General features: G+C 46.0%; 2 protein-coding genes and 1 long non-coding RNA gene across 3 annotated transcripts in view; all 3 read left to right on the top strand.

The window, feature by feature from the left end:
* The window catches only part of LOC132452742 (NACHT, LRR and PYD domains-containing protein 12-like), a gene marked incomplete at its 5' end in the record, with an annotated part of 161,259 nt that overhangs the window by 64,644 nt on the left and 72,741 nt on the right, over positions 1–23,874 (top strand). Inside the window, one exon of the mRNA XM_060045514.1 lies at positions 4,556–4,729. Coding sequence (XP_059901497.1) covers positions 4,556–4,729 — 174 coding nt within the window. The remainder of the gene's footprint in view (positions 1–4,555; positions 4,730–23,874) is intronic.
* On the top strand, positions 5,232–9,572 carry LOC132452754 (tripartite motif-containing protein 16-like). The gene is made up of 3 exons (XM_060045544.1): positions 5,232–8,002; positions 8,131–8,177; positions 8,667–9,572. The coding sequence occupies exons 1-3, from the start codon at positions 7,722–7,724 to the stop codon at positions 9,350–9,352; spliced, it is 1,014 nt and encodes a 337-aa protein (XP_059901527.1). The 5' UTR covers positions 5,232–7,721; the 3' UTR covers positions 9,353–9,572.
* LOC132452775 (uncharacterized) lies at positions 11,247–23,433 on the top strand. Its single transcript, XR_009524502.1, has 3 exons — positions 11,247–13,241; positions 13,457–14,024; positions 22,954–23,433. It is a non-coding gene; the product is annotated as an uncharacterized LOC132452775 (long non-coding RNA).

The raw sequence follows: 23,874 nt of genomic DNA, 5'->3' as shown, positions 1-23,874 counted from the left end.
ATCACGCTGTTGAACGCTGATTGGCTGTCATCACGACAAAAACTTGTCGCCGGTTTTCTCCCGCGAAAATTTCGCCCTCATACGCGTCTCTACATTCACTTTGTATGGGATCTTGTCGCCCCGTCGCGTTTGGTGTGAACGCACAATGCGATTCTTCCTCGGCGGCGCCATGTTTGCTGCGTTCTGAACCTAAACAAAAGCAGCGTGTGTGTGACGTCATGACGCATTTGCCGCGACCGGAACCGATAAGCGGAATCGTTAAGCAGGCTTGCTAATGATTGCAAGGAATCGGTTGACTCGGAACCGGTTCTGAACAAGAACCGGTTCTCGATTCCCATCCCTAATCTCTGACGGTGCACTAAGAAGATGTATTGCAATGCAATAGAATATACATAATACTAGAATACAAAAGTTATAATAACATGCAACATATATCTGTAGGCATACTTATAACATGTTTTACGATACACACTATATACATAATTCTATAAAAGTAATGTGATAGTTTTCTGTTATAGTATTTTTGTTAGTACCAACATTGTACACCTAATATGTAACTACCATTTAAAGATCTAATGTATAATCATTTGTTCAACTATCAGAAAAGTCTTATAAAACATTTAATCACGGTTCTCAACATGTTCTGTTTTTTTGTGTGAAGGCTGAACAGCTGTAAGCTGTCAGAGAGATGCTGTAAAGCTTTGGCCTCAGTTCTCAGCTCCAACTCCTCTACTCTGAGTGAGCTGGACCTGAGTTCCAATCGTCTGCTGGATTCAGGAGTGAAGCTGCTCTCTGCTGGACTGGGGAGTCCACACTGTACACTGGAAACTCTCAGGTCAGTTTTACTAAATGCAAACAGTTACACCACAAGGTTCGGTTTCAGAAGACTTTTAACTGCTGCCCCCTGGTTTGAGAATCACACCTAAATGACGTCAAACTATAACAGATAATAACTCGGTACCTTTGATGACCACAAGTATTAGAGTGGTGCCATTGGACATGTTACACCTTGTTGTTTATGTGGGAAAATGAAAAGTTGAAAAGTTATCCAAGAGTTACCATTGCATCTTTTCAATTATATACGCAAAATATAATAATAGTTCCCTCCCACAATCTCCTGTTAGCGGGAGAGTGGGAGTTAAACAAATGAAGTCACAGTATTTGCATCAATCAAAGGTTATTGGTCTACGTAGACTAATTATATTTTGGCGAGCAGCACACGCGCGTGCGTGTTCTTGCGGTGTATTGTGTAACTGCTTTAAACTTGGTCTCCCGTCGGGTCATTCCTGTGCTGTCCCCTTTAAACAAATGTAGCCACAGTATTTGCATCAATCTAAGATTATAGGTCTACGTAGACTTATTATATTGTGGCGAGCAGCACATGAATGACCCGACGGGAGACCAGGGCCCCGTTTCCCGAAGCATCGTAAGTGGTTTGTGAAGTTCGACGTACGAGCATCGTACAGTTTTCACACCTTTTCCCGAAAGCATCGTTGCGTAACGAACGTCAGGAAAACACTCGTAGCTAACGAGGCCTACAGGGGTACTCTTAGGGTGCTAAGGGCATCGTTACTATAGCCTCAGTGGAGTCACCTGCTGGACATTCTTTGGTATTGGATGTGTTTTATTAACACATCCAATACCGCAGAATGTCCAGCTGGCACCATTTCGCGATACCCCCAAAACAGTGGTTGCCGCCAATATATTACTCATAGACTACTGTAAGATTTAAAAAGCAAAGACCGAGACAGAGTCCACAACAACATAATTTATTGCAGCAATTTAAAATTCCAAAAATAAATGCGCAGCCGAAATGTACCAATCAAACGCCACGTCCCGAGGCAACCCTCTCACAAGGCATATAATAAAATCAAATGATTCCATTGGTCTTGTGTGGGAGGTCGCTTTCGAGCTGCACTTAATGTCTCCCTCTGATTTTAATTCAACCATCGTGGTTAAAATGTCCTCATATTGATCAATGACAGAAGACATACTGTACATGAATCATGCTGAGACCAGCGGGTGCTGGAGAATTTCTGCAGGCGTTTTTTATTGCGATTGTTTGCCAAAAAGCACTGTAAGTGCTTCGATGAGGCCGTGTTGAAGTTCATTATTAATTGGACCGTGTCTAGACAGTAACGAACATCCCTGACCTGAGTGGAGTGCACAATGGAGAGCGTGGTCTCTGCAGTGAACGTAGACTGCTGCGGGATACTGCTGCGATGCGTGCCTGAACCCCGCGTGCTTTCCCGCTTACATTACCAGCACCATCATAAGGCGTTTTTACACTGCCAAATATGCCATCTTATTCACACCTTTTTCACGGCGCAATCCACGCGCTAACACTACCCAAGGTAAATTGCCTGCTTGAGCTAGCACCCCAATTTTGTTAATTTCGTCAGCAAAATAAAGAATATGTTGGCGTTTTTTGCACTTGTAAATAGTTAATCGCGTTTGTAACCTACACTGACGAGAACTCATTTTTGCATGCGGGTGACTTCATTCTTAAAAAAAATAAAACATTTGGGAGTATGCAAATTATTCTAAAGTGGTCAAAACTCTGGGCGCAGCCCCGCCTTCTCCAGTGAACCAAGAAAGCTTGCTCCGTGACGAACGGGGGATTTGACCCCCTCGGTTTTACACAGGAAACTTGAGATAAGACGGTGAAATCGCCGGGCATGCCAAGCTGCGACCGAACCGGCTTGGCAGTGTAAAAAGGCCTATACATCATCCTGCCCAACAATATGGGCAGGATGTAGACCAAGCTCTTCTAATTTGGGTCAGCAAAGCATGTTTCAGAAATCAGCACATTAAGATAAATGTAGTTGTCACACAAGCTGTTTTAGATTTTTGTAACATGGAATTGTTTCAGGGGGAAAAATGCCTCGAAAAAATATACGCACAGTGCATTCAAGATTAGGACTGACAAAGCATATGTCAGCCCAGGCCTAATCAATTGTGTTGCAATATCTTCGGCATTCATATTATTGCAGTCTATTCTTTTCGTAGGATACTCTGTTGTTAGCCTTGATGGAGTCATATTTGAACCTAATTTCCTGTGAAATTCCTGCGTCTCCCCATCCGATAGAGCCCATTTCAGCACCGTGTCAGTGGACAGTTTCAAGCCTACAAACGTTGTTAGAGCAATGCACGCGCGTTCATGTTAAGAGCAGTTTCAGGAAATGCTCAAAAGAAATTTATGAAGCTTCGCAAAATCCTTTGTGAGAATGATCGTACAAGCTTGGATCCATCGTTATCGGGAAACGGGGCCCAGGTTAGCAGTTACACAATACACGCAAGACCCAGAGAGTTGCCTTTTGTTTTACTTACACACACACACACACACACACACACACACACACACACACACACACACACACACACACACACACGACTCCCTTGGTTGCCGGGAAACGGGCGATCGTCTGTTGCCGGGAAACGGGCGATCGCGTCAAATGACGTAGGACGCGAATGTTCAAGAACCTTCCTACGTCATTTGACGCGAACGCCCGTTTCCCGGCAACAGACGATCGCGTCGTCTGTTGCTATTCGATTAAACAATTAAATACAATACAAATATAAAGTAAAAACAAGAGTTAAATAGCAATCCGTTATCTGTATTATGGTATTTCGTCTTTTGGAAACATGAGCCGAATGTTTTTTGCAACCTGCCCGGCAGCAGACGATCGCGTCGTCTGTTGCCAGGCAGGTTGTCAAGATGTAAACAACTGATAACGTAGGCCGGTACAATTTTCTCCCCCGTTACAATTTTAACGTGACAGTGCCGCTTTCCCCCGAGCCTCCCAGGATCCTTTGCGGCACCCGGACACGGTGACCAAGGCCGTGATCACAACAGTATAATTTACAGAAGAATAATGTATCATCATTTTTATATGACTATCAGAAAAGAAAAGTTTCTGATAGCTAACTATCAGAAAAGTCGTCGATAACATTAAATCAGGGTTCCTAACATGTTCTGTTTATTGTGTGTGCAGGCTGATTGGCTGTGATCTGTCAGAGAGATGCTGTGAAGCTCTGGCCTCAGTTCTCAACTCCAACTCTTCTCGTCTGAGAGTGCTGGACCTGAGTAACAATGATCTGCAGGATTCAGGAGTGAAGGTGCTCTCTGCTGGACTGGGGAGTCCACACTGTACACTGGAAACTCTCAGGTCAGTTTTACTCAATGTGCAAACCTTCAAAGCACAAGGATCTATATTACAAATAGTACATAGTATAGTACAAAAAAAACTACAATAAAGACATTTAATGTACAGATTTAAGGCCATAAAGTAAAAATTCACAACCCTAAATAATTACAAGAATAACTCAACATATTTATATCGTTGTTGCCATGACAGTATAAGTTGTATGTTATATAAGTACAGTTGACTATTTTTTATTATTCTTATTCTACCATTCACATGTAGTCAGGCTTTTTTTTAAAGCCTATTATTAGCGTTTAAATCTAAAAAAATTGGCACAACTTGTCTTTCAATTACGGAAAATGTTAAAGACATAAACACAGTAACATGATCTTTTTATTTTGTGTGTGAAGGCTGAATGTCTGTCATCTGTCAGAGAGATGCTGTGAAGCTCTGGCCTCAGTTCTCAGCTCCAACTCCTCTAGTCTGAAAGAGCTGGAACTGAGTACCAATGATCTGCAGGATTCAGGAGTGAAGCTGCTCTCTGCTGGACTGGGGAGTCCACACTGTACACTGGAAACTCTCAGGTCAGGGTTAGGGTTAAATGTGTCTTTGGGTTTGTTTAATAGTAAGGGAGGATCCAGGACTAGGTGGGCTGTGATCTAAAAGAACAGACGACACGTGTCTAAAGCCCAGTTCAGACCAAAGATTAGCCTCGCAACGACTTGCAACTCGCAACTCCTTCCAACTCCTTGCGACGAGACGGGCTGCGACGTTCTAAAAGTGGGACAGTTCAAACTGCTGCAAAAAATCGAAATGGCTGCTGCAGCCGCCAATTCTTTCATGGCTACAAATGGCTGAATTATTTTGTCAAAAAATCAAATTCGAAGTTCGTTTGTGGCTGTTTTTTTTTTTCAAAAATCTAATTCGAAGTTCGTTTGTTTATTAATATTAATATTCGAATATATTCGAATGTTTAGTAATAATATTTTGACCATTAAATTCCTTCAGTAAATCCAGGATTGGGCTTCGCAAGGTTTGTTTACCGGCTTTGCTATGGTTACTGGTCTTGCGTGTTCCAACGGTTTATTAGGTTTCTAATAAATCGCTGTCTGATCAATACTTCATTCACATTCAGAGTCAACGCCCTACTATGTGATAGAATTATTAATTGATGCAAATAATTCTAGCTGGCTCAGCCAAAGTTTATCAGATGGCGGCTTATTTTGGCTTATACAATTATTGTATGGCGGCGGCTGAAATTCCAAATGGCGGCGCAAATGGACGCGCCTGGCGGCGGCTTCGGGGTCTGCTTGAGCTAGCACCCCAATTTACCCTGCCGGACCCTGCACACACATTTAGGGTCCGGGAGGTTTATTGGGTTTCATTCTGATGTAAATGCGACGGGTCAGCGGTTCCGGGGTGGGGGGCTTGGGTAGAGGTGTTGCTGCGCTGTCTCCACAGAGACAACCCAGCGATATCATCATGAGCAGTTCTAACTGGAGAATAAGTGACACCGCGAGCTGCTGATCACGTAAGCGCATTAAACAAAGAAGTTGAAAGATGGTGCGTTCTACAAGAGAGACGCAGAGGAACTGTCCTTGGAGGCTTTTGTCGGGAAATATGTTGGTGTTTTTGCACTAAATAGTTAATCGCGTTTGCAGCCTACACTCTACGTGAACTCATTCTTGCATGCGGGTGTCTTCCTTCATAAAAAAATCAAAACATTCAGGAGTATGCAAATGATTCTTAAGAGGTCTAGACCCCGTGCAAATCCCATCCCGCCTTCTCCAGTGAACCATGGTAGGGGGATTTGACCCCATCGGTTTTACACGGGAAACTTGAGATAAGACGGTGAAATCGCCGGGTGTACCAAGCTGTGACCGTACCGGCTTGTTAGTGTAAAAAAGCCTGATAAGGAGAGGACGGCGAGTTAGAAAGCCGAGAATTTGAAGCCTAATTAGTATTCAGCAGCATAAACAGGGTGCCTACGCCATTCTTTGTAACGAGATTTCTATTTGCAAAAACTGTTGGTTTATTTTTATTGATCCCCTTCGAGAATTTGTGTGTAAAGGGGGGGGGGGCTAGGCTATATTCTCGCCTTCCTACTTTGTAAAGGGCATTGCAGGCCTGTTGCTTTTGGGCCGATACTGCGCCCATTCCTTGATTTGTTCTGCCGCAGCACTCCAAACAATTAATTTCGTTCCAATGTTCGTCCAATCTACTCCTATAGTTGTCCTGCATTGAGTTTAATCCAACTCTGATGTCCAGTCCAGTTTTAAGTTTCAAGAATATTTATACATTCCCAGGGCATGTTAAATGAGTGCATGCCATGCCACTCATAACACACTTGTAAAATGCAGTCGTCAATTGATGGAATGGGTTATTTCATACATCATCACAAACAAAATTTGGAATTAATCAAATAAATTACAGATAAATAATACTGAAATGGCACTTTTTGGTTGAACACATTTGAACTAAATAATTACGATCCCCCAATATTGACCTGAAGATGGCGCCACTGATTGGTAGACTGTCGGAATGGCAGTAGGCCTACTAAAAGGTGTCTGAATGGGGGCATGTGGGAATGGCCGCATGTAACCATAACAAAGTTCATAGCTAACATGTACTGTGGACAGTACGGGACCAGGACGGAGTAAGGCCGTGATGTACAAGTTGTTCTGTGGTGTGTCCTGATTGGCTGAAGAGAAATAGGTATGTCGTTGTGTTCTAAAACTGGACCTGGCGATTTGACACAAAACACTTTGACTAATTTAAGAGAGAGGAAAATAAATCGAGGGGTCCGGAGCAAGTATTGACAGAGACTTTATTGCTACCCACAAATAAGCATCAATAAAGGCGCATGGTTTGCAAAGCACTGGCGGTCAACGGATCGCGGCCTCCTCTTTATTCACACACACAAAACAGTTTCTTTGTTTGAGGTTTCCGCCCACAATCAATCATAAATTCGTCGAACCAAATTGTCAACAAAATAATTTAGGACACCAGGCTGCGGTCAGCACGCATTAACCCCGTAGCTTCCTGCTCCTCTGGTGGGTTCCTTCCAACATGCGCCCTGACCCCAGACTCTGTGGCACCGTGTCAGGCCCTGGATCAGAATCCAGAGACGCTTTAAATGTTTTCTACCATTAGATATATAGGCCTGATATTATTCATGGTTTACCATAGAATATAATCATTAATTTCTACCACAACTGCTGCAACTTTTCCCCGGCGAAGTTCCAAAACAGCCTTGTTACAAGTCGTTGCGAGGCGAATCTTTGGTCTGAGCTGGGTTTAAGATCCCCGACAGATTGAGCATCATTATTCATTTGTAGGCTGGGTTCAACATGCCAGTGGACCACAGATGGGAGAATGAGAGGCCAGAGGAGGAACAGAACTTTAGAGGACGAGGATTTCAGGAACATAAAAAAATATATGTTAGTTTGAAGGGTTGTTTATCTTTGCTGTCTTTTTTAGCTGCTAGTGTGTTATGAGTTAACAGGTTATTGTAGCTGACAGAACACTGGCCAGCTGATGTGAGGGTGAGGGGTTGCTGTCCTGTTAACTGCTAGCATGTTGTGTGTGTGTGTGTGTGTGTGTGTGTGTGTGTGTGTGTGTGTGTGTGTGTGTGTGTGTGTGTGTGTGTGTGTGTGTGTGTGTGTGTGTGTGTGTGTGTGTAGGTTGTCTGGCTGCCTGGTCACACAGGAAGGCTTTGCTTCTCTGGCTTCAGCCCTGAGCTCCAACCCCTCCCATCTGAGAGAGCTGGACCTGAGCTACAATCACCCAGGAGACTCAGGTGCTGCCCTGCTCTCTGCTGGACTGGAGGATCCACCCTGGAGACTGGACACTCTCAGGTATGGAAAGGACAGCTCACCATTCAGAGACAATGTCTCCTACAAGGATTCAACCCTCTGAAAAGTGATGAGACAGCAGATGATGAAGGTGAATGTTTCATGCTGCTCTCACTTTGTTTCCCCCCCAGTGTGGAGCACAGTGGAGTGTGGAGACTGAAACCAGCTCTAAAGAAGTGTAAGTGTCTGTTTGATTCATCACAATGCACACTAACGATTGAGAGGGAAAGTCCATCCACACAGCAGGAGTGTTCATTCAGAAATCTGGGAATGAAGCTGATGACTGACATCATGTATCTTACATATATAAACATTAACATAATTGCTGTGATTATATCATGAGTGATGATTTTACAACATTAGACGTAACACCATAATAATCAGGATACTGTAAATCATAATTACATGTCTATTTTATATTCAAAAACTATTAAATTATACTATCATCTTGTCACTATTATAATAATTATCATTTTGTTTTAATTCCGGTCATTACATTAGCTATAGCACATAATAATCATATTAACATGTTTTGAATGATGCATGTGTTTCATCTTAGATTTCAATTAGAGCTGGTGATGCTGTTTATTTAATAATGATGAAGATGATGATGATAATTATAATTAATAATATTGGTTTAGCAGCCTAATCATGTTCCTCCCGTCAGATGCCTGTGAACTCACACTGGACCCAAACACAGCCCACAGACGACTCTCTCTGTCTGAGGACAGCAGGAAGGTGACGCGGGTTGAAGAGGCCCAGTCGTGTCCGGATCACCCAGAGAGGTTTGACGTCCAGCACCAGGTGTTGTGTAGAGAGGGTCTGACTGGCCGCTGCTACTGGGAGGTAGAGTGGGGAAGACGGGTTCATATAGGAGTGGCATACAGAGGAATGACAAGGAGAGGAGCGGGTGATGACAGCCAGCTTGGATGGAACAACAAGTCCTGGAGTCTTGTTTGTGATGACGACAATGATGATGTCTACAGTGCCGATCACAACGGTAGTATGAGAGCCATACGTCTCCCCCCCCCTCGCTCTAACAGAGTAGGAGTGTATCTGGACCGGCCTGCTGGCTCTCTGTCTTTCTACAGAGTGTCTCCAGGTGGAGGAGGGTCCTCAGACACACTGACACACATCCACACCTTCCAGGCCTCCTTCACCCAGGAGGTCCTCCTCCATGGGGTTGGGTTACGTAAGCCTGGTTCCTCAGTGTCTCTGGGAGTGTCCATTGTAGATACACAAGCACACACAAAGACCCATGGCACGCACATGTGCGTGCCATGGGTCTTTGTGTGTGCCATGGGTCTTTGTGTGTCTTTGCGTGTGCTTGCACGCACATGTAGACAGTCATAAACACACCCAAACCAACAAACACATATGTACATAGAAATTAACACACACACACACACAAACAAACACATCGCACTCTATAAACACACACACACAAACGTATACAGACTTATTCACACACACACACACACACACACACACACACACACACACACACACACACACACACACACACACACACACACACACACACGTACACAGACTTATTTACACAGACATGCACTCACACACACATCGTTCATGGATCTAAACCCACAGCAGGTCTGTGTGCCGGTGGTAAGCAGCAGGTAACATCAGTGTCTCCCGTGGTTCATCTCTCAGCCCTCTCTGTGTTCAGCTGGGCTGCTGAGCGTCAGATTAGAGGGGGCCGCTTTGGTCTGGGGGGTCCTCACAGTCCTGACGTTGTTGAGGACCAGCTGTTAGGGGGACGTTTGAATAGTGTGGACCCATGGACGTACCTGTAGTGCATCGGGTTGTTGAGCAGCAGCTGTTGGTGCTCTGAAGGGTCAACCCGTTCAGTGGAAGTACAACACTTTGTGATTGATTTAAATACTCCACTGTAGTCCAAATTATTCATTTTATTGGGCTTCTGAAAGGTTCAGCGTAAACCATGAAAAGGAAGATCTTTGGGTTAAGCAGGTTGTACAAAGATTTACTTTCTAATGTAAAATGTGTTTTAAATGTTGATTGATGGTACTTTATTTTGCTATAATATTTTATCTATTTTCAACATCGTATTAAAGGAACCCAAAATCTGTTTATATTTTGCCATGCCATGGACTGTAATTTAAAGCAGATGTAACAACATAATCATAAATGATGATAAGCATTCTATGGGAAAGGGTAACGATGTTGTAAATTACTTTAAACGGAAGATAGTTTCTTTGTGTTCCTTTGGGAACAACAAGTCAACATGTTCAGTCATTAAAGATACCTGTTTATGATTTGTAATTGTTCATAAAGCATAATGTTAATAAACTACTCAGTGGGTCAACTGAACGTTCTCGTGTGTTCAGACAATTCTTCCCATTAGTTCAGTTGAAATCCTCCAAGTCTTCTGGAGATGTTACCTCCAACCAGGGCTCTACACTAACTTTTTTTTTCAGGAGCACTCGTGCCCCTAAGTTAAAAAATGTAGGAGCACAGAAAAAAAAAAATGGGGGCACAATAGATTTTTGTTGCAGAAATTGCACACACCAACAGCACCAACTTACTAAAGCAAAATTAAGACAAATAAATACTATAGACAAGATTACATTTAGGCTACACAAAACAGTACCAATTTCGGCTTCCACCGTACCAGGGTTATTGGGCTGGGTGCGATTTATATAGAAATCGGGACAGCGAGAATGCCTAGTGGACTCGATGTGTTTCACCACAGCATCGCGTTTCAGGTTAGGGTTCCCCGTTATAAACAGAGAGGAGCCTGCCATTGCCGATGGGGCTTCCTTACAAAATGTATAGAACATTTTCATGTTCTTAGCATCATAAACTAGCCACCCGAATTCCTTCAACCAGTCGGGGGTTGAATTTATAGACTTTATCGACTAAAGTAACAGCATTAACTTTCTCCATGCAGTCTATTCATAATATTGTAATGACCACGGAAGAGGCAGTGAATGAAGTATTGATTAGACAGCGATTTAGATAGTAATGTTGGACCCGGGATGTTCCCCGGGTCCTATGTTCCCCGAGCGGGGAACATAGACACACTCCCCTCTGATTGGTTCAGAGACAGCAGGCCTGTGGTTAAGCATCAGGCCCTTAGATGGTATTTCACGTTACATGGTGCAAAGGTTTCCTTACGTCCTCATCTCCTCCCTCCTTATCCTTGCTGTCATTGGACGGCGGGACGAAGTGGGTCAGCTGGATGCAGTCCTCCAGGTAGTACCACACACACACACACACACACACACACACACACACACACACACACACACACACACACACACACACACACATACACACCCCTTGTCAATCAAATTCAAACCATTTTCATATTTTTCTTGATACATTTTGGGACCGATAATGTGCTGTGATTTTTGTAGTTTCCCAGATTATCAATCTCTTCAATTTTGATAAATTTTTTTCTGTTAATATACAATACAGATATTTTGTCATTTTGAGAACGCAAATATCTGCTGACCTTCTCCCCGAAGTCGAAGCAGGGCGAGGGGAAGGTCATGTCCTGGCTGCTGAAGGACAGTCGACGGAGGTCTTGTGGATGAGGGCGTCGCCTCATTCCGGGGTCAGGATCCTCCGCTTCTCCATGTAGACGCACACGTTGGGGTAGGAGCCCAAAGGTCAACAGGCTGACCACCACATCCAGACCGTTGTCTGCCCCCTCCGCGTTCAACACCCGGCTCATCAGACCCTCTGATAAACACACTCATGGTTCTCAGGTTAGACACACGTCATACGATGACCGATGACCAACATTTCAGACCGACTCCATCCGGAGGCCAAATGTCGATGAAATGCAAGAAAAGCAACGGAGCTACGATGTCTGGATGCAGGGGTTTGACTCAGGGCAGAGCAAGCAGGGGCTGGGGGAATAGGAATCCATTCATGGGAGAATCGGGACTCTTTGATTAAGCGATACTTGATTGAGCAACGTTGTCAGGTTGACACAAATCAGTACTTTCCTATAGAGTGCGCTCTATAGGAAGGTACTGATTTGTGTCTGGTGTGCGTGACACACACGCACACCAGAAGAGAAGACTAGAATAGAGTTGATTTCTAAAATTAATGGTTTGGTCATGTGCTGTTTAATTCAAACCACATCGTATAACATTTATAGCGCCTAGAAGGGCTGCAATAGTAACTAGGGCCCCATCCTATTATTCCCCCTAGCCCTAGATTTGAGCCCTAGCCCTAGAAGTTGTGCGTTCCCTCGGAGGGGTAGGGTGATCCAATACTTAGGGGCAAGAGAGAGGGCCTATTTCCCCTTAAAGTCCCTTGGCAGCTCGCCAGCTCGGTACCTCACTTACAGCCAAGGGAGTATCACGTATGACCCAGGACACGTTGAGAACTCAGCAAGCGGCTATTTTTCCATGTTTCTCAAACAGTTAAACATTATGTTAAATTATTTATCCGTATACTGGATTTAACTGTACGATCTGAATGTGTAGGTTGTCTTATTTTCGACACAAGGCTGACATTATCAAACGTGAATAAAAATAGTAGTAGGCTCCTTCCTGTAGTGTAGACACGTCGGTGCTGCGCGTGACGTAGGGGAGCACGTTCACTACGCTAATCTGCATAATATTAATTATAGTGGTGTCACATTTCATAGGGAACGATCTTCACTATCACTTCACTCTTTATTGTGGAGGGAAGTGTTCTCGTTAAGGGGAGAGGAATGGGACAGGGCCTAGTACTCATCTAACGAAGCAAGGATCAACAATATAAAGTCACTAGTTAAAATAGTAACAGGTAACTGTTGGAAAAGAGACGAGTAACTTCAATACAAGCACTAGTAACTCAAATGAGTTTGGCTTCTGGACGCAGTGTTCAAACATAGATACAGAATAGATGGGAATGAGCGCTGGTGGTGGGGACCATGACACCCACTTGAAGAGGCCTCCCATGATCATCATCCCCTCCCCCCTCCCCCTCTTCCTCCTCCCCCACCACCTCCACCGCCTCCTCCTCCTTCTTCACCTCCTTGTCCCCCTCCTCCTCTTCCCCTCCCCCTCCTCTATGATATGTAAACGAGCGGTTATGGTGGGAGCAGGACGCTCCCTTGAAGATGCCTCCCATGACCATCATCTCGCCCAGGCGGGGCTCCACGGTGGGCCACGGGGCGTCCCAGAGAGGGCAGCTCGTCGTTGCTGTCCACAGCGTCCACTTCTGGTGGACCAACCCCAAGGAAACATCAACAATCCCCACAGTGAGTAAGTAAGTAAAATCCATTCATAAGGCACATTTAAAAACTGTTTTCATTGGCCAAAGTGCTGTACATGGTGCAACCAAAGGCACATAATAGAACACAGGCCACCTTATATAGGTGGCCTGTGTTCAGACACTGGGTCAAAACCCAAAGTATATACACAGTCAATACAAAGACACATTCACAAACATCATGACCGGGTTTCTTACTTGCAGGAGTGGATGACGTACACCGCGTCGTTGAGGGTGATGCTGGTCTATGCGATGTTGGTGGACAGGACGACCTGCAGGAGGCAGGGAACAACAACAGGAGATGGACCGGCAAGGGTGGATTCCAGGCAGCTGGGCAGGCAGAGGAGCACACGGGGTGGATGGCAGGCAGCTACGGGGTTGGTGATCCTGGGCCGAGGACAACGCGGAGAGTTAAAGGTCCCATGACATGCCACCAGGTGTGGTGTGATTAGCCGTTACAAGCCGTTTTGGAAATCGGCCCCTTATGACATCACAGGTGGGCGTGTCCACCTAGATGTGTGCTGGATAGATCAGTCTACCAGCCTACCCAGTGGACTGTAGCAAACGTTGCTCATCTCTCCGTCACACATCTAGGTGGACACGCCCACCTGTGATGTCGGAAAATTGTTTCTTTGTGTTCTGTTGGGAACAACAAGTCAACATTCTTCCCTTTAGTTAAAGTCTCTAGTCACCCCTTCATCAGTGTGTGGAGAGGTTATTTCCACACACACAACAGTGGAGTCTGAACACATACGCATATACTAAAACAAAAGTAAGTAATCTGGTGGGCTATATACACACCACACGCTCACATACACACATTAACATACGCATTACAGACACATTACAGAGTTACTGTCAAGCTATCTAGTGTTTGTGCAGCTTCCCTGCTTGAAAGGGATTGGTACAGACCATAGGAGGTTTAACTGGGTTCCACTCATGCAATGACCACACCGTTTTCCTTCTTTAACTCCTCTTTACTTTTCTTTTTGTATTTTCACAGGTACAGGTAAGTTGTAGCAGGTAGGTATTGTGGGTACAGTTGTAAGTGGGTTGCAAGTGGTAAACTGCTAGGTATACTGCAAGGTAAAAAACCGGCCGTTTCTCCAGGCTTTTTATGGCTGTACCAGCGCTGCTTTTTCCACGTTTTCTAGCGCAGCTTTGCTGCTGCTGGACAGAACGTTGTCTGATTTGTTTGCAACTGGCGTTTCCTGAAAGAGTCTCTCTTCCCCTTTCTGTCCTTTCCGGTAAGGTGACGCAATGACGCGGTAACGTGACGCAATGACGCGGTAACGCTCTGAGGAGGGATTCCCCCAGCTGTCAATCGGCGCTGCATATTAACCCCTTCATATCCAGCGGGGATTTTCCAAGTTGACTTCACACCTCCCACTCGACCTTCCAATGGAGACACCTGGGAGGTCGCATGTTACAGGAGCAACTTGGGTCAGATGTTTAGTTCTGTTCTTCGGTGGGAAGCAAGACCACTAGTCGCCTTACGTCTCTGTGAAGAACTGCTGCTGGGATCTTTTCTTTGAATTTCTTAGATGTTCGGTGACTTACTTTTGCTCCGGTAGGCCTTGTGACAGGAACGGGGTAGCTTGGGAAGGTTCTGACATTGACGTCCCTCACAACTCCTTTGCTGTCCAAGTTGACGCTAACCACTCTTGCAATCCTGAACTGACCCCTAAGGGCGTTTTGGTCCGCCATCCAGACGATGTCCCCGACTGCGACATTTCTCTTGGCGGTATGCCATTTGTTCCTTACGAATAAGTTAGGACCAGCAAGTTGACTCCAGTTCCTCCAGAACTTAACTTGCGCTTGCATTTCTCTAAGCCTTTTGTAGGGATAGTCACTGAAGTCGAATGTTCTGACATCTCCACCCTGTGATGCTCGTCCGAGCAGGAGACAGTTAGGAGTGATGAACTGGACGCTGTCTTCTCGGCTCTGTGTCCTGGCGTCAATTGGTCTTTCATTTGCAAGATTGGCAGCCGTGTAGAGAGTTGTTTGGAATTCACTCCAACTTAGGCCGGACTCTCCTCCAAGACTCTGCAGTGCTCTCTTGACAATGCGCACAGCAGCTTCTGTGGCACCATTCCGGTGTGGAGAATCGGCTGGATGAATCTTCCACGACCATTCTGTGCCATCCTTGGCAGCTCTCTCCTCCAGGGTAGCTTTGTCAAGATTGGCAAGGAATCGGTACTGTTCTTCTAGGACTGGCTTAGCCCCAATGAAGTTGGTCCCAGGATCTGACCAGATTTTCTTTGGATGACCTCTTAGTGCTGTGAACCTCTGGTAGGCAAACAGAAAACTCTCTGTGGACTGAGAGTTCACCAGCTCGGTGTGAATAGCTCTGGAGGCCATGCAACAAAACACAATTCCCCAAACCTTCAGTGACACTCTTTTCTTTACATCATCCCTGACTTGGTAGGGTCCGAAGAGGTCGACTGTTGTGTAGTGGAATGGGGCAGCTGGTTCTGTCCTCTCTGGAGGTAGATCACCCATTATTTGCTGGCATCTTTTGGCTTTAATTTTCCTGCAGAACATGCAGTTTTCGACCGTTTTTTGAGCAATTCTCCGACCTTTCACGACCCATGCTCTTCTTCTCATCTTGAGCAAGGTCCCGGCCACTCCATCGTGGTTCTCCTCGTGGGCTTCTCGTGCTAACAGTGTCGACACCCAGGCTTCGTAAGGCAAGATGGGGACAGCAACTTTATCTTCATTGAAGATCTGCACACGACCCCCACAGACCAACAATCCAGTCTCTTGGTCTCTGTACACCACCAGCCTGTCTGTGGTTGTGCTTGGGAAGGATGCACTTTGCTGTGCCGCAAGGAAGATGTCTTTTAGGGCGTCTTCCCTCTCTGTCACTGAGATGACTTTTGAAAACGACACTGCCTCCCACTTTGGATTGTTTGCAGTTCGCTTGTTCCCTTTCATGAACATCCTTGCTGCTCTCCGGATCCAGGCGACTGTTTTGACAAGTCGGCTTAGGTTACTGAACCGCTTGACATCCACCAGTTCTTGGACAGTTGATCCTGCTGGTGGCCTCTTTGGTTGTGTTTGGGTCTGAGTTGGTTCCTGGTCTTGCTTTAGTTCAGTAGGCTTCTGCGTGTCAGTATCCTTTGGATCCGGCAGCAGTTGTGCCTTGGCTTGTGCTCGGGTCAGTGCAGCAACAAACGCTTTCTTCTGTAATCTGTTGACACCGTCTCTGGCAGGGGCGTAGGAACGTGTTTAACATTGGAGGGGACACATATCGGAAACCTGACAGATCCATTGATGGTTCGAAGAGAAATATGTCATAAATGAACTACACTGCAAAACATTCACAAATGTATTTTATTCTTCTAAAAATATACATTTGTAAAGGAAAACACATTTTGAATGGCAGTATTGAACTGATACATATCAAATCAATTATTTAATTGCAGGCCTTATCATACAGTTTTGTAGACTGATAAATAACATGTGAAAAATATTTATCTAAATTTGAATTCGTATTTTCTGAATACCTTTTCTTTTCTTAGTTGTATCTTATGCCTCAATGAACACACAGGCAAAGGTTAAGGTTAAAGGGAAAAACAGCATCAAGAATTTTAATACACCAATGGTTCTATGAACATCCTTTCTGTAGGCCTACCGACAGCGATATATTGTTGCACTTCTTATGACAAATGTACTTATTGTAAGTCGCTTTGGATAAAAGCGGCTGCTAAATGCCCTAAATGTAAACGTAAATGTAACTTGTTTTTAATCTCGAGTATGTGATATTATTCAAACATTTCCACTAACTGATTGGTGTGTGAAGGCAAACGAAAACGACATTAGAATGGATGTAATGAACTGATAAATATAAATTAGTGTGTAGAACTGATACAAATAAAAGCTAGATAGCACTGTAGTGTTATCCAACAGTGTCAAACGTGCCGTGACACACAAAAGGTTGAAAAACAATGGCCTAGCCAAAATGTTTTCTTCTCCTGTCATTTGCAGCCACGAAATGCTTGCAAATTGACTTCTTGTCAGTAAGTCAAGTCTATCCTGATGGGCATGACAGACAGCAACATGGTTGAGTCTGTTTTGAGACATTGTGGACCGGAGCCAGGTTTTGAGCCTGCGGAGGACACTAAAACTTCTCTGCTCTTCTGCTGCTGTCTTTTCATTTTAACAGCTCTAACCTGTTGCGTTAGCTGCAGACACCCGCATCTCAAACAGTCTGAGCCGTTGAGGGGATGCGGCAGCTTATGGCTGTCTTGCGAGACAGCCGTATTCACGCGAGATCACGCGATTAGAGTTGCAGGCTGGCAGCGATCAGCAGCGGTGACAGCGGCGCAGCCGTTCCGCGGCGCTTACGTCCCCGATGGAAAGCAGGCAACCTTCTAGGCAGCGATTTGAAGGCGTTTCCAGCCTTAAGTCCTTATAACTCCCAACCGCCCCCAACCCTGCGCGCTGCCATACATGGGGCAGGTGACAAGACGCTGTGTTGCGCTTTCAAAATAAAAGCAAGTGAGTAAAAAAAAAAAAAAAAAAAAAAAAGATATTTTGCGGTATATTTTTTGGGGGGGACAAATGCGCCTGTCTCGAAAATTGGAGGGGACACGTCCCCTCCGTCCCCCCCGGTTCCTACGCCCTTGGTCTCTGGCAGCCATCACCAACTCTTTGGCAGATTTAACTGGCCACTCATCCACTGGTAGCTTCAAGAATGTTGGTCCGTTCTGCCATTCTGAACTTTCATCCAGGTCTTGAGGACTGGCCCCTCTGGTTATGATATCAGCAATATTGAGAGGACCAGGAATCCACCACCAATCTCGGATTGCTGTTGTGTTCTGGATCTCGCCGATCCTGTTTGCAAAGAAGGTTTGATAACCATAGCTCTCCCTTTGGATTGCACCGAGAACTGTTTGGCTGTCAATGATATGGAACCACTTGTCAACTCGGATCTTGCTGTGCTGTTCGAAGTACTTTTTGAGCCGTGAGGCAAACACTGCTCCGCACATCTCTGCTTTGACAGCATCACCTTTGTGGTCTAAAGGAGTTAGCTTTGCCTTGGACTCCACTAGAGTGACGACTGGGCCCTGCTCAGTGTTCCACCGGAGGTACATCACTGCGCCGTAGGCCTGCTCGCTTCCATCTGAGAATGTTATTGCCCAAGGTTCTCCACTGAAGCTTGGAGGCATTATGGCCCTGGTGAATGTAATCCACCCGAGTTGTACATACTCTTCGAAGAGCCGGACTGCATCCTCTCTGAGGCTGTCTGACAATGCTGTGTCCCAGGTGTCTTTGACAGGGCAGTTGACACTCTTTGCCTCCTGGAATGCTCTCCGCACAAGGATGGCACCCTTTTGCTTGGCAGGAGTCACCAGGCCAACTGGATCATATAACCCTGAGACTTGACTCAGGAGGTCCCTTCTTGTCAAAGGGTTGGGGGTCTGCGCTCTTACTTGGTCTAGTAGAAGGTCTTGGCCAAGTCGCATCTTCTGCTTTCTCTTTGAGAAGTTTATGGATGACATGACATGGAGCTTATCCTCTTCCACGAGGTAACCTAGACCAAGTGCTTTGTTCTCGTCATCCCTCATTTGATTCAGGAGAACCATGTTGTTACCTTTGGTCCTGCTCGCATCGTCTTTCACCTTCCTCCCACTTTGGCCTGAGAAGACCCAAGGCTTCAACAGGAAACCTCCAGCTTTCAGGATTAGCTCCACATTCGCTGTGATAGTTTTCAGTTTCTCAAGGTCATTGTGAGATGTTAGGATGTCGTCGACATAGCTGTCATTATGAAGTACTCCTCGCTCCTCTTCGAGGTGGGCAAAGGAAGGTAGGTTGGCTGTTTCTCGCATTGCGAGCTGTGCAATGCAGCCTGCCGGTTTATCACCAATGTTGACTCTGGTGATAGCGTACTCCTCCATCTCCTCCTCTTCTGAGTCTCGCCAGAGGAACCTGTGGAGGTGCATCTCACGGTCTTCCAACCATACTGAGTTGTACATTTTTGTGATGTCCCCTAAGGCAGCGTTGGTTCCCCCTCTGAACCTCAGGAGGACAGCACGTATCTGGTTGAGGACGTCTGGCCCCTTCATCAGTAGGTCGTTCATGCTGGTTCCTTTGAACTTTTGACTGCTATTCCAGACGAGTCTTACCGGGGTTGTTACAGAGTGTGGGTTTGGTGCTATAAGGTGACTTACAAACCATACTGGTCCCTTCCAGGTAATGATCTGTTCTTCAGTCAACTTGACTGCAGCTCCTCTTTCCACCATGTCATGCACCTGAGCTTTGTAAGCAGACTTCTTCCACTTCCACGGTGCTTTGGCTAGCTGCTTCTTTGTCCTCAGGAATGTTGCTTCCACTGCTCCTCTGTTGTTCGGCAGTGAGGCTGGATCCTCTAGCCAGGGATACTTTGCGTGCCAATGTGGTTGTCTGCTGTGATCATCGCTCATGACATACGTGAGTCCTTCTTTTACCACCTCAAGCTCCCTTTCTTCTGCAAGGGTCATTTCTTTGCCACCGGGCTGGCAATTTCCGCAACGGCAGCCGCCGCATCTGGGCTCGCATGCGGCGCCAATGCTATCCCAGTGCCACCACTCCAGGAAGCTTTGTTTGCTGGTTGAAGCGGTTGATCCTTGTATTTCGAATACTTCTTTGTTTGAGATGTTCTGTTCTGGACTGTACGTGAGCTCTTCATATTTCACAGCTGCCGCTCTCATTGATCTTGCAAAATGCGTCTTTGACATGTGGGCTGACACTTCAACCTCCTCGAACAGTTTGGGGTGGGTTCCTCCAACCGTTTTCCCGAGGGGTCCATCCCACAGTACAAGGTCCCCCACAACTTTGACTCTCTGTGGAGCTAGCCGGCCTTCTCTGTGGCTAATGAGAAGCTCCACCTCTTTGGGCCTCACAAGCTCATCAAGAGGTACATCTGGGAAGAATGGCTGCAGGTGTTACACTTTTGTGGACATCTGCGATGTTCTCAAGCCCATAGCAAACCAATTGATGTGCTCTCAGTGTGTCCTTGGAAGTGGATACACGGATTTTGAGGAGATAGCGCTTTGTCTTTACTTGGACCTTCATTCCGGCTACTCCATGGACAATGAGTATGATGTTTTCACTCTTCAGATTCAGACGGCTTGCTGCTCTGTGAGTGATGTAATTGGTGTCAGATGCTAAGTCGATGAGTGTTCCGACTTTCTCTCCGGCGTTAGCTGTGACGACGAGTAGCATCATGATCACTGGAAGCTCCTGCATCCCGCTTTTTTCAAGTAGACCTTGCTGGTCATTTGAAGTTGTGAAGACTCTGGAGGCAACGTTTGAGAAGACCTCCCTGAACTGCTTTGTATCCTTTTCCGACTTGTCAGACTTCTTTGACATAGATTTAGGACAGAGGTAGAAGTGATGCTCAGCCTGTTCTTCTCTGCAGTCTTGATTTTTGCATAGAAAGCCAGGTTTGCAGGATGACCGGTCATCGTGAACCTCAAGGCATCTTGTACACGCTCCCAACTTCTTTACCGAAGACTTCCTTTCGGCTGCAGTCAGAGCCTTGAATTGCTTGCAGAAGTAGAGTTTTCTCTTGTGTTTGGCATCACCACAGACTACACAGCCTTGGTCATCAGCTGACTTTGTAGACTTGGTTCTTGCACTTTTCTGCTCAATCCTGTCTCTCCAACTTGGCTTACTTGGCTCCTCATCTCGTAGCTGCTCAAGCTCCTCATAGATAGCTTCTTGCTTCTGGAGGAATGCCAAGAGATGATCAAACCGTTTGTCTGGCGTTACTCCATTATTTGGATCGGCTACATAGACAAGCCACTCTTTTTTGAGGGATTCAGGGAGTTTACTCTCGATTGATTTTGTTACAAGGGGATTCTTTATGGCGCCTTTATGGTGTCTCCGAGGTCACTCAGGTCCCCGAGTGCTTTCTCCACGGCTTGAATCAACTCCACAATTTTCCTTGGTTGACTACTCTTGACAAATGGCATCTTCTGTAGGTCTTCCACTATTTCAATGGCGATAGCCGTTCGATTTCCATAGCGGTTCTCCAAGACGCGGAGAATGTCATCTGCAGTGTTATAGGTGGTCAGGCGAAAGTCTTTTTTGAACTTGTCATCGAGACTGTCGAGTAACTGTATCTTTTTCACTTCTTTGGAGCCGGTTACTTCTCCCTGTTTTTGGAGTGACTCCCAGTCCCTTCTCCACCTGTGAAAATCACGCTTGTAGCCAGAGAATCTCGGGAGAGCTATGGGTTTCAGCTTAATGGTTGGAGTAAAGTTGTGATTGCTGGCAGTGTCAGTTGTGTTTTCCGGTAGTCTTGCCGTTATGAAGTCAGCCTTTCTAGAGACCAGCCTGGTTGACTGGTGTTCCAGCTCTTTCAGCCGACCACGGAACTCTCGTTGGTCTTCCACCGGAACCCACTGCTGCCATTTGCAGTGCGCTTTCTTTGCGGAAACCACAAGTGTTTTCAGGTGAGTGAGCCTAAATTCATAGGCGTCAAGGTTGCTGTCGGTATGTACTCTTCCAACACGATCAGCTTCAGCTTCTGCTAGTTCTACAGCTGTGCGCAGTTCATCTCCAAACTTTGTCCAGAGTGCTTTTCCAAGTAGCTCTTCAACTTCCTTCAGCTTCTGATTACATTCACTGATGGTCTTAGCTATGTCAGCGCCTTGCTGTTCGGTCAGCTTAACTGATCCTCCTTCATCCAGCTTTGCCTCCTCTTCTTCAATGACACCTGCCATGACTTCGTCATTGGTTTCCATGACTTTCTCGGCTGCAATGGTGATTTTACTGAAGCTATCTCGGAGCTGGTCTTCTGACATGCTGTCGTGAGTTCTGATGATATTGTTCCTTAGTCGTGTGAAGGATCGTTTGGCTACTGTCCGCTCACTTTTGAGCTGCTCAATGGTTTCAGCCATGTTGGATGTTTTGGGTCCACCTGCTGTTTGCAGGGTGCTTTTATTTTTTCCAGGTCACTGTTTTCACTGTTCCAGCTTACAGTCCCGTTTTTTTACTGTCTCACTGTTCCAGCTTACAGCGGTTTTTTACTGTCAAGCTATCTAGTGTTTGTGCAGCTTCCCTGCTTGAAAGGGATTGGTACAGACCATAGGAGGTTTAACTGGGTTCCACTCATGCAATGACCACACAGTTTTCCTTCTTTAACTCCTCTTTACTTTTCTTTTTGTATTTTCACAGGTACAGGTAAGTTGTAGCAGGTAGGTATTGTGGGTACAGTTGTAAGTGGGTTGCAAGTGGTAAACTGCTAGATATACTGCAAGGTAAAAAACCGGCCGTTTCTCCAGGCTTTTTATGGCTGTACCAGCGCTGCTTTTTCCACGTTTTCTAGCGCAGCTTTGCTGCTGCTGGACAGAACGTTGTCTGATTTGTTTGCAACTGGCGTTTCCTGAAAGAGTCTCTCTTCCCCTTTCTGTCCTTTCCGGTAAGGTGACGCAATGACGCGGTAACGTGACGCAATGACGCGGTAACGCTCTGAGGAGGGATTCCCCCAGCTGTCAATCGGCGCTGCATATTAACCCCTTCATATCCAGCGGGGATTTTCCAAGTTGACTTCCCAGTTACAATTATGTTTATTGATTTAATCTAGAAATATCTGTGAAGTTCCTTCCTTCATGAAACATAGATAGTCATCAGAGTTAGTGAGGAGCTTCTACTGCTAACCCTCCAACGGGTTTCAGGACATGGGTTTAACTTATCTAAATCATTTGCAGTTCAAGTTATGCAAGGGCGCACCATCAGTGAGGATTGATTCAACACCAGTAAGACACCAGTGAGACACCAGGGGGACACCAGTGAGACACCAGTAAGACACCAGTGGGACACCATGCAGTGAGACACCAGGGGAACACCAGTGAGACACCAGTGGGACACCAGTAAGACACCAGTGAGACCCCAGTGAGACACCAGTGGGACACCAGTGAGACGTTCTGCCATTCTTCCAGAACAAACAAAGGACTGAGGCCTCCTCAGTGCTGCCCCTGCTGGCCGGACCTCCACACTGCAGTCATGTCCAGTAGATAGACGATAGCCCAGAGCAGCGGGCCGCGCCCTCATTCTCACCGCTCCCCTGATCCTCACCCCCTGAGAGGGTCCTAAACGCTGGGCCTTCTCTTTAGTCCTGGGGGGCTCTCCCTCACAGCAGAGGGTCCTAAACGCTGGGCCTTCTCTTTAGTCCTGGGGGGCTCTCCCTCACAGCAGAGGGTCCTAAACGCTGAGCCTTCTCTTTAGTCCTGGGGGGCTCCCCCTCACAGCAGAGGGTCCTAAACGCTGAGCCTTCTCTTTAGTCCTGGGGGGCTCTCCCTCACAGCAGAGGGTCCTAAACGCTGGGCCTTCTCTTTAGTCCTGGGGGGCCCTCCCTCACAGTAGAGGGGCTGCTCAAAACCCCGGGGGCTGACTGACCTCTGTTCAGGATGGTTTGGCCCCCCCCCCCACACACACACTGCTCCTTCAAGGGCCCCTAACTGGGCTCCTAATGGATACTGTTGATTCTGCTTTTGTTTGGTTTGTTTGAATATTCTCCTCGATTAAACTTGTCAAAGTTCCGTTCTGTATTTGACGTAATCAATAAAAGGTTGTTTGTGCTATAACCAAGTACGACCACTAGAGGGCAGTGTTTCTAGTGTCTTTATTTC

Source organism: Gadus macrocephalus, chromosome 23 (genome assembly GCF_031168955.1).
Source record: "Gadus macrocephalus chromosome 23, ASM3116895v1".
Classification (NCBI taxonomy): Eukaryota; Metazoa; Chordata; class Actinopteri; order Gadiformes; family Gadidae; genus Gadus; species Gadus macrocephalus.
Note: the sequence above shows the minus strand (reverse complement) of the source record. Positions and strands in the feature narration are given on the sequence as shown.

Coding starts and splice junctions, on each gene's coding strand:
- LOC132452754 (XM_060045544.1), top strand. CDS start 7,722: ATGTTGTGTGTGTGTGTGTGTGTGTGTGTGTGTGTGTGTGTGTGTGTG. Junction 8,003..8,130: donor TGGAGACTGGACACTCTCAG/GTATGGAAAGGA, acceptor TTTCCCCCCCAG/TGTGGAGCACAGTGGAGTGT. Junction 8,178..8,666: donor GAAACCAGCTCTAAAGAAGT/GTAAGTGTCTGT, acceptor TCCTCCCGTCAG/ATGCCTGTGAACTCACACTG.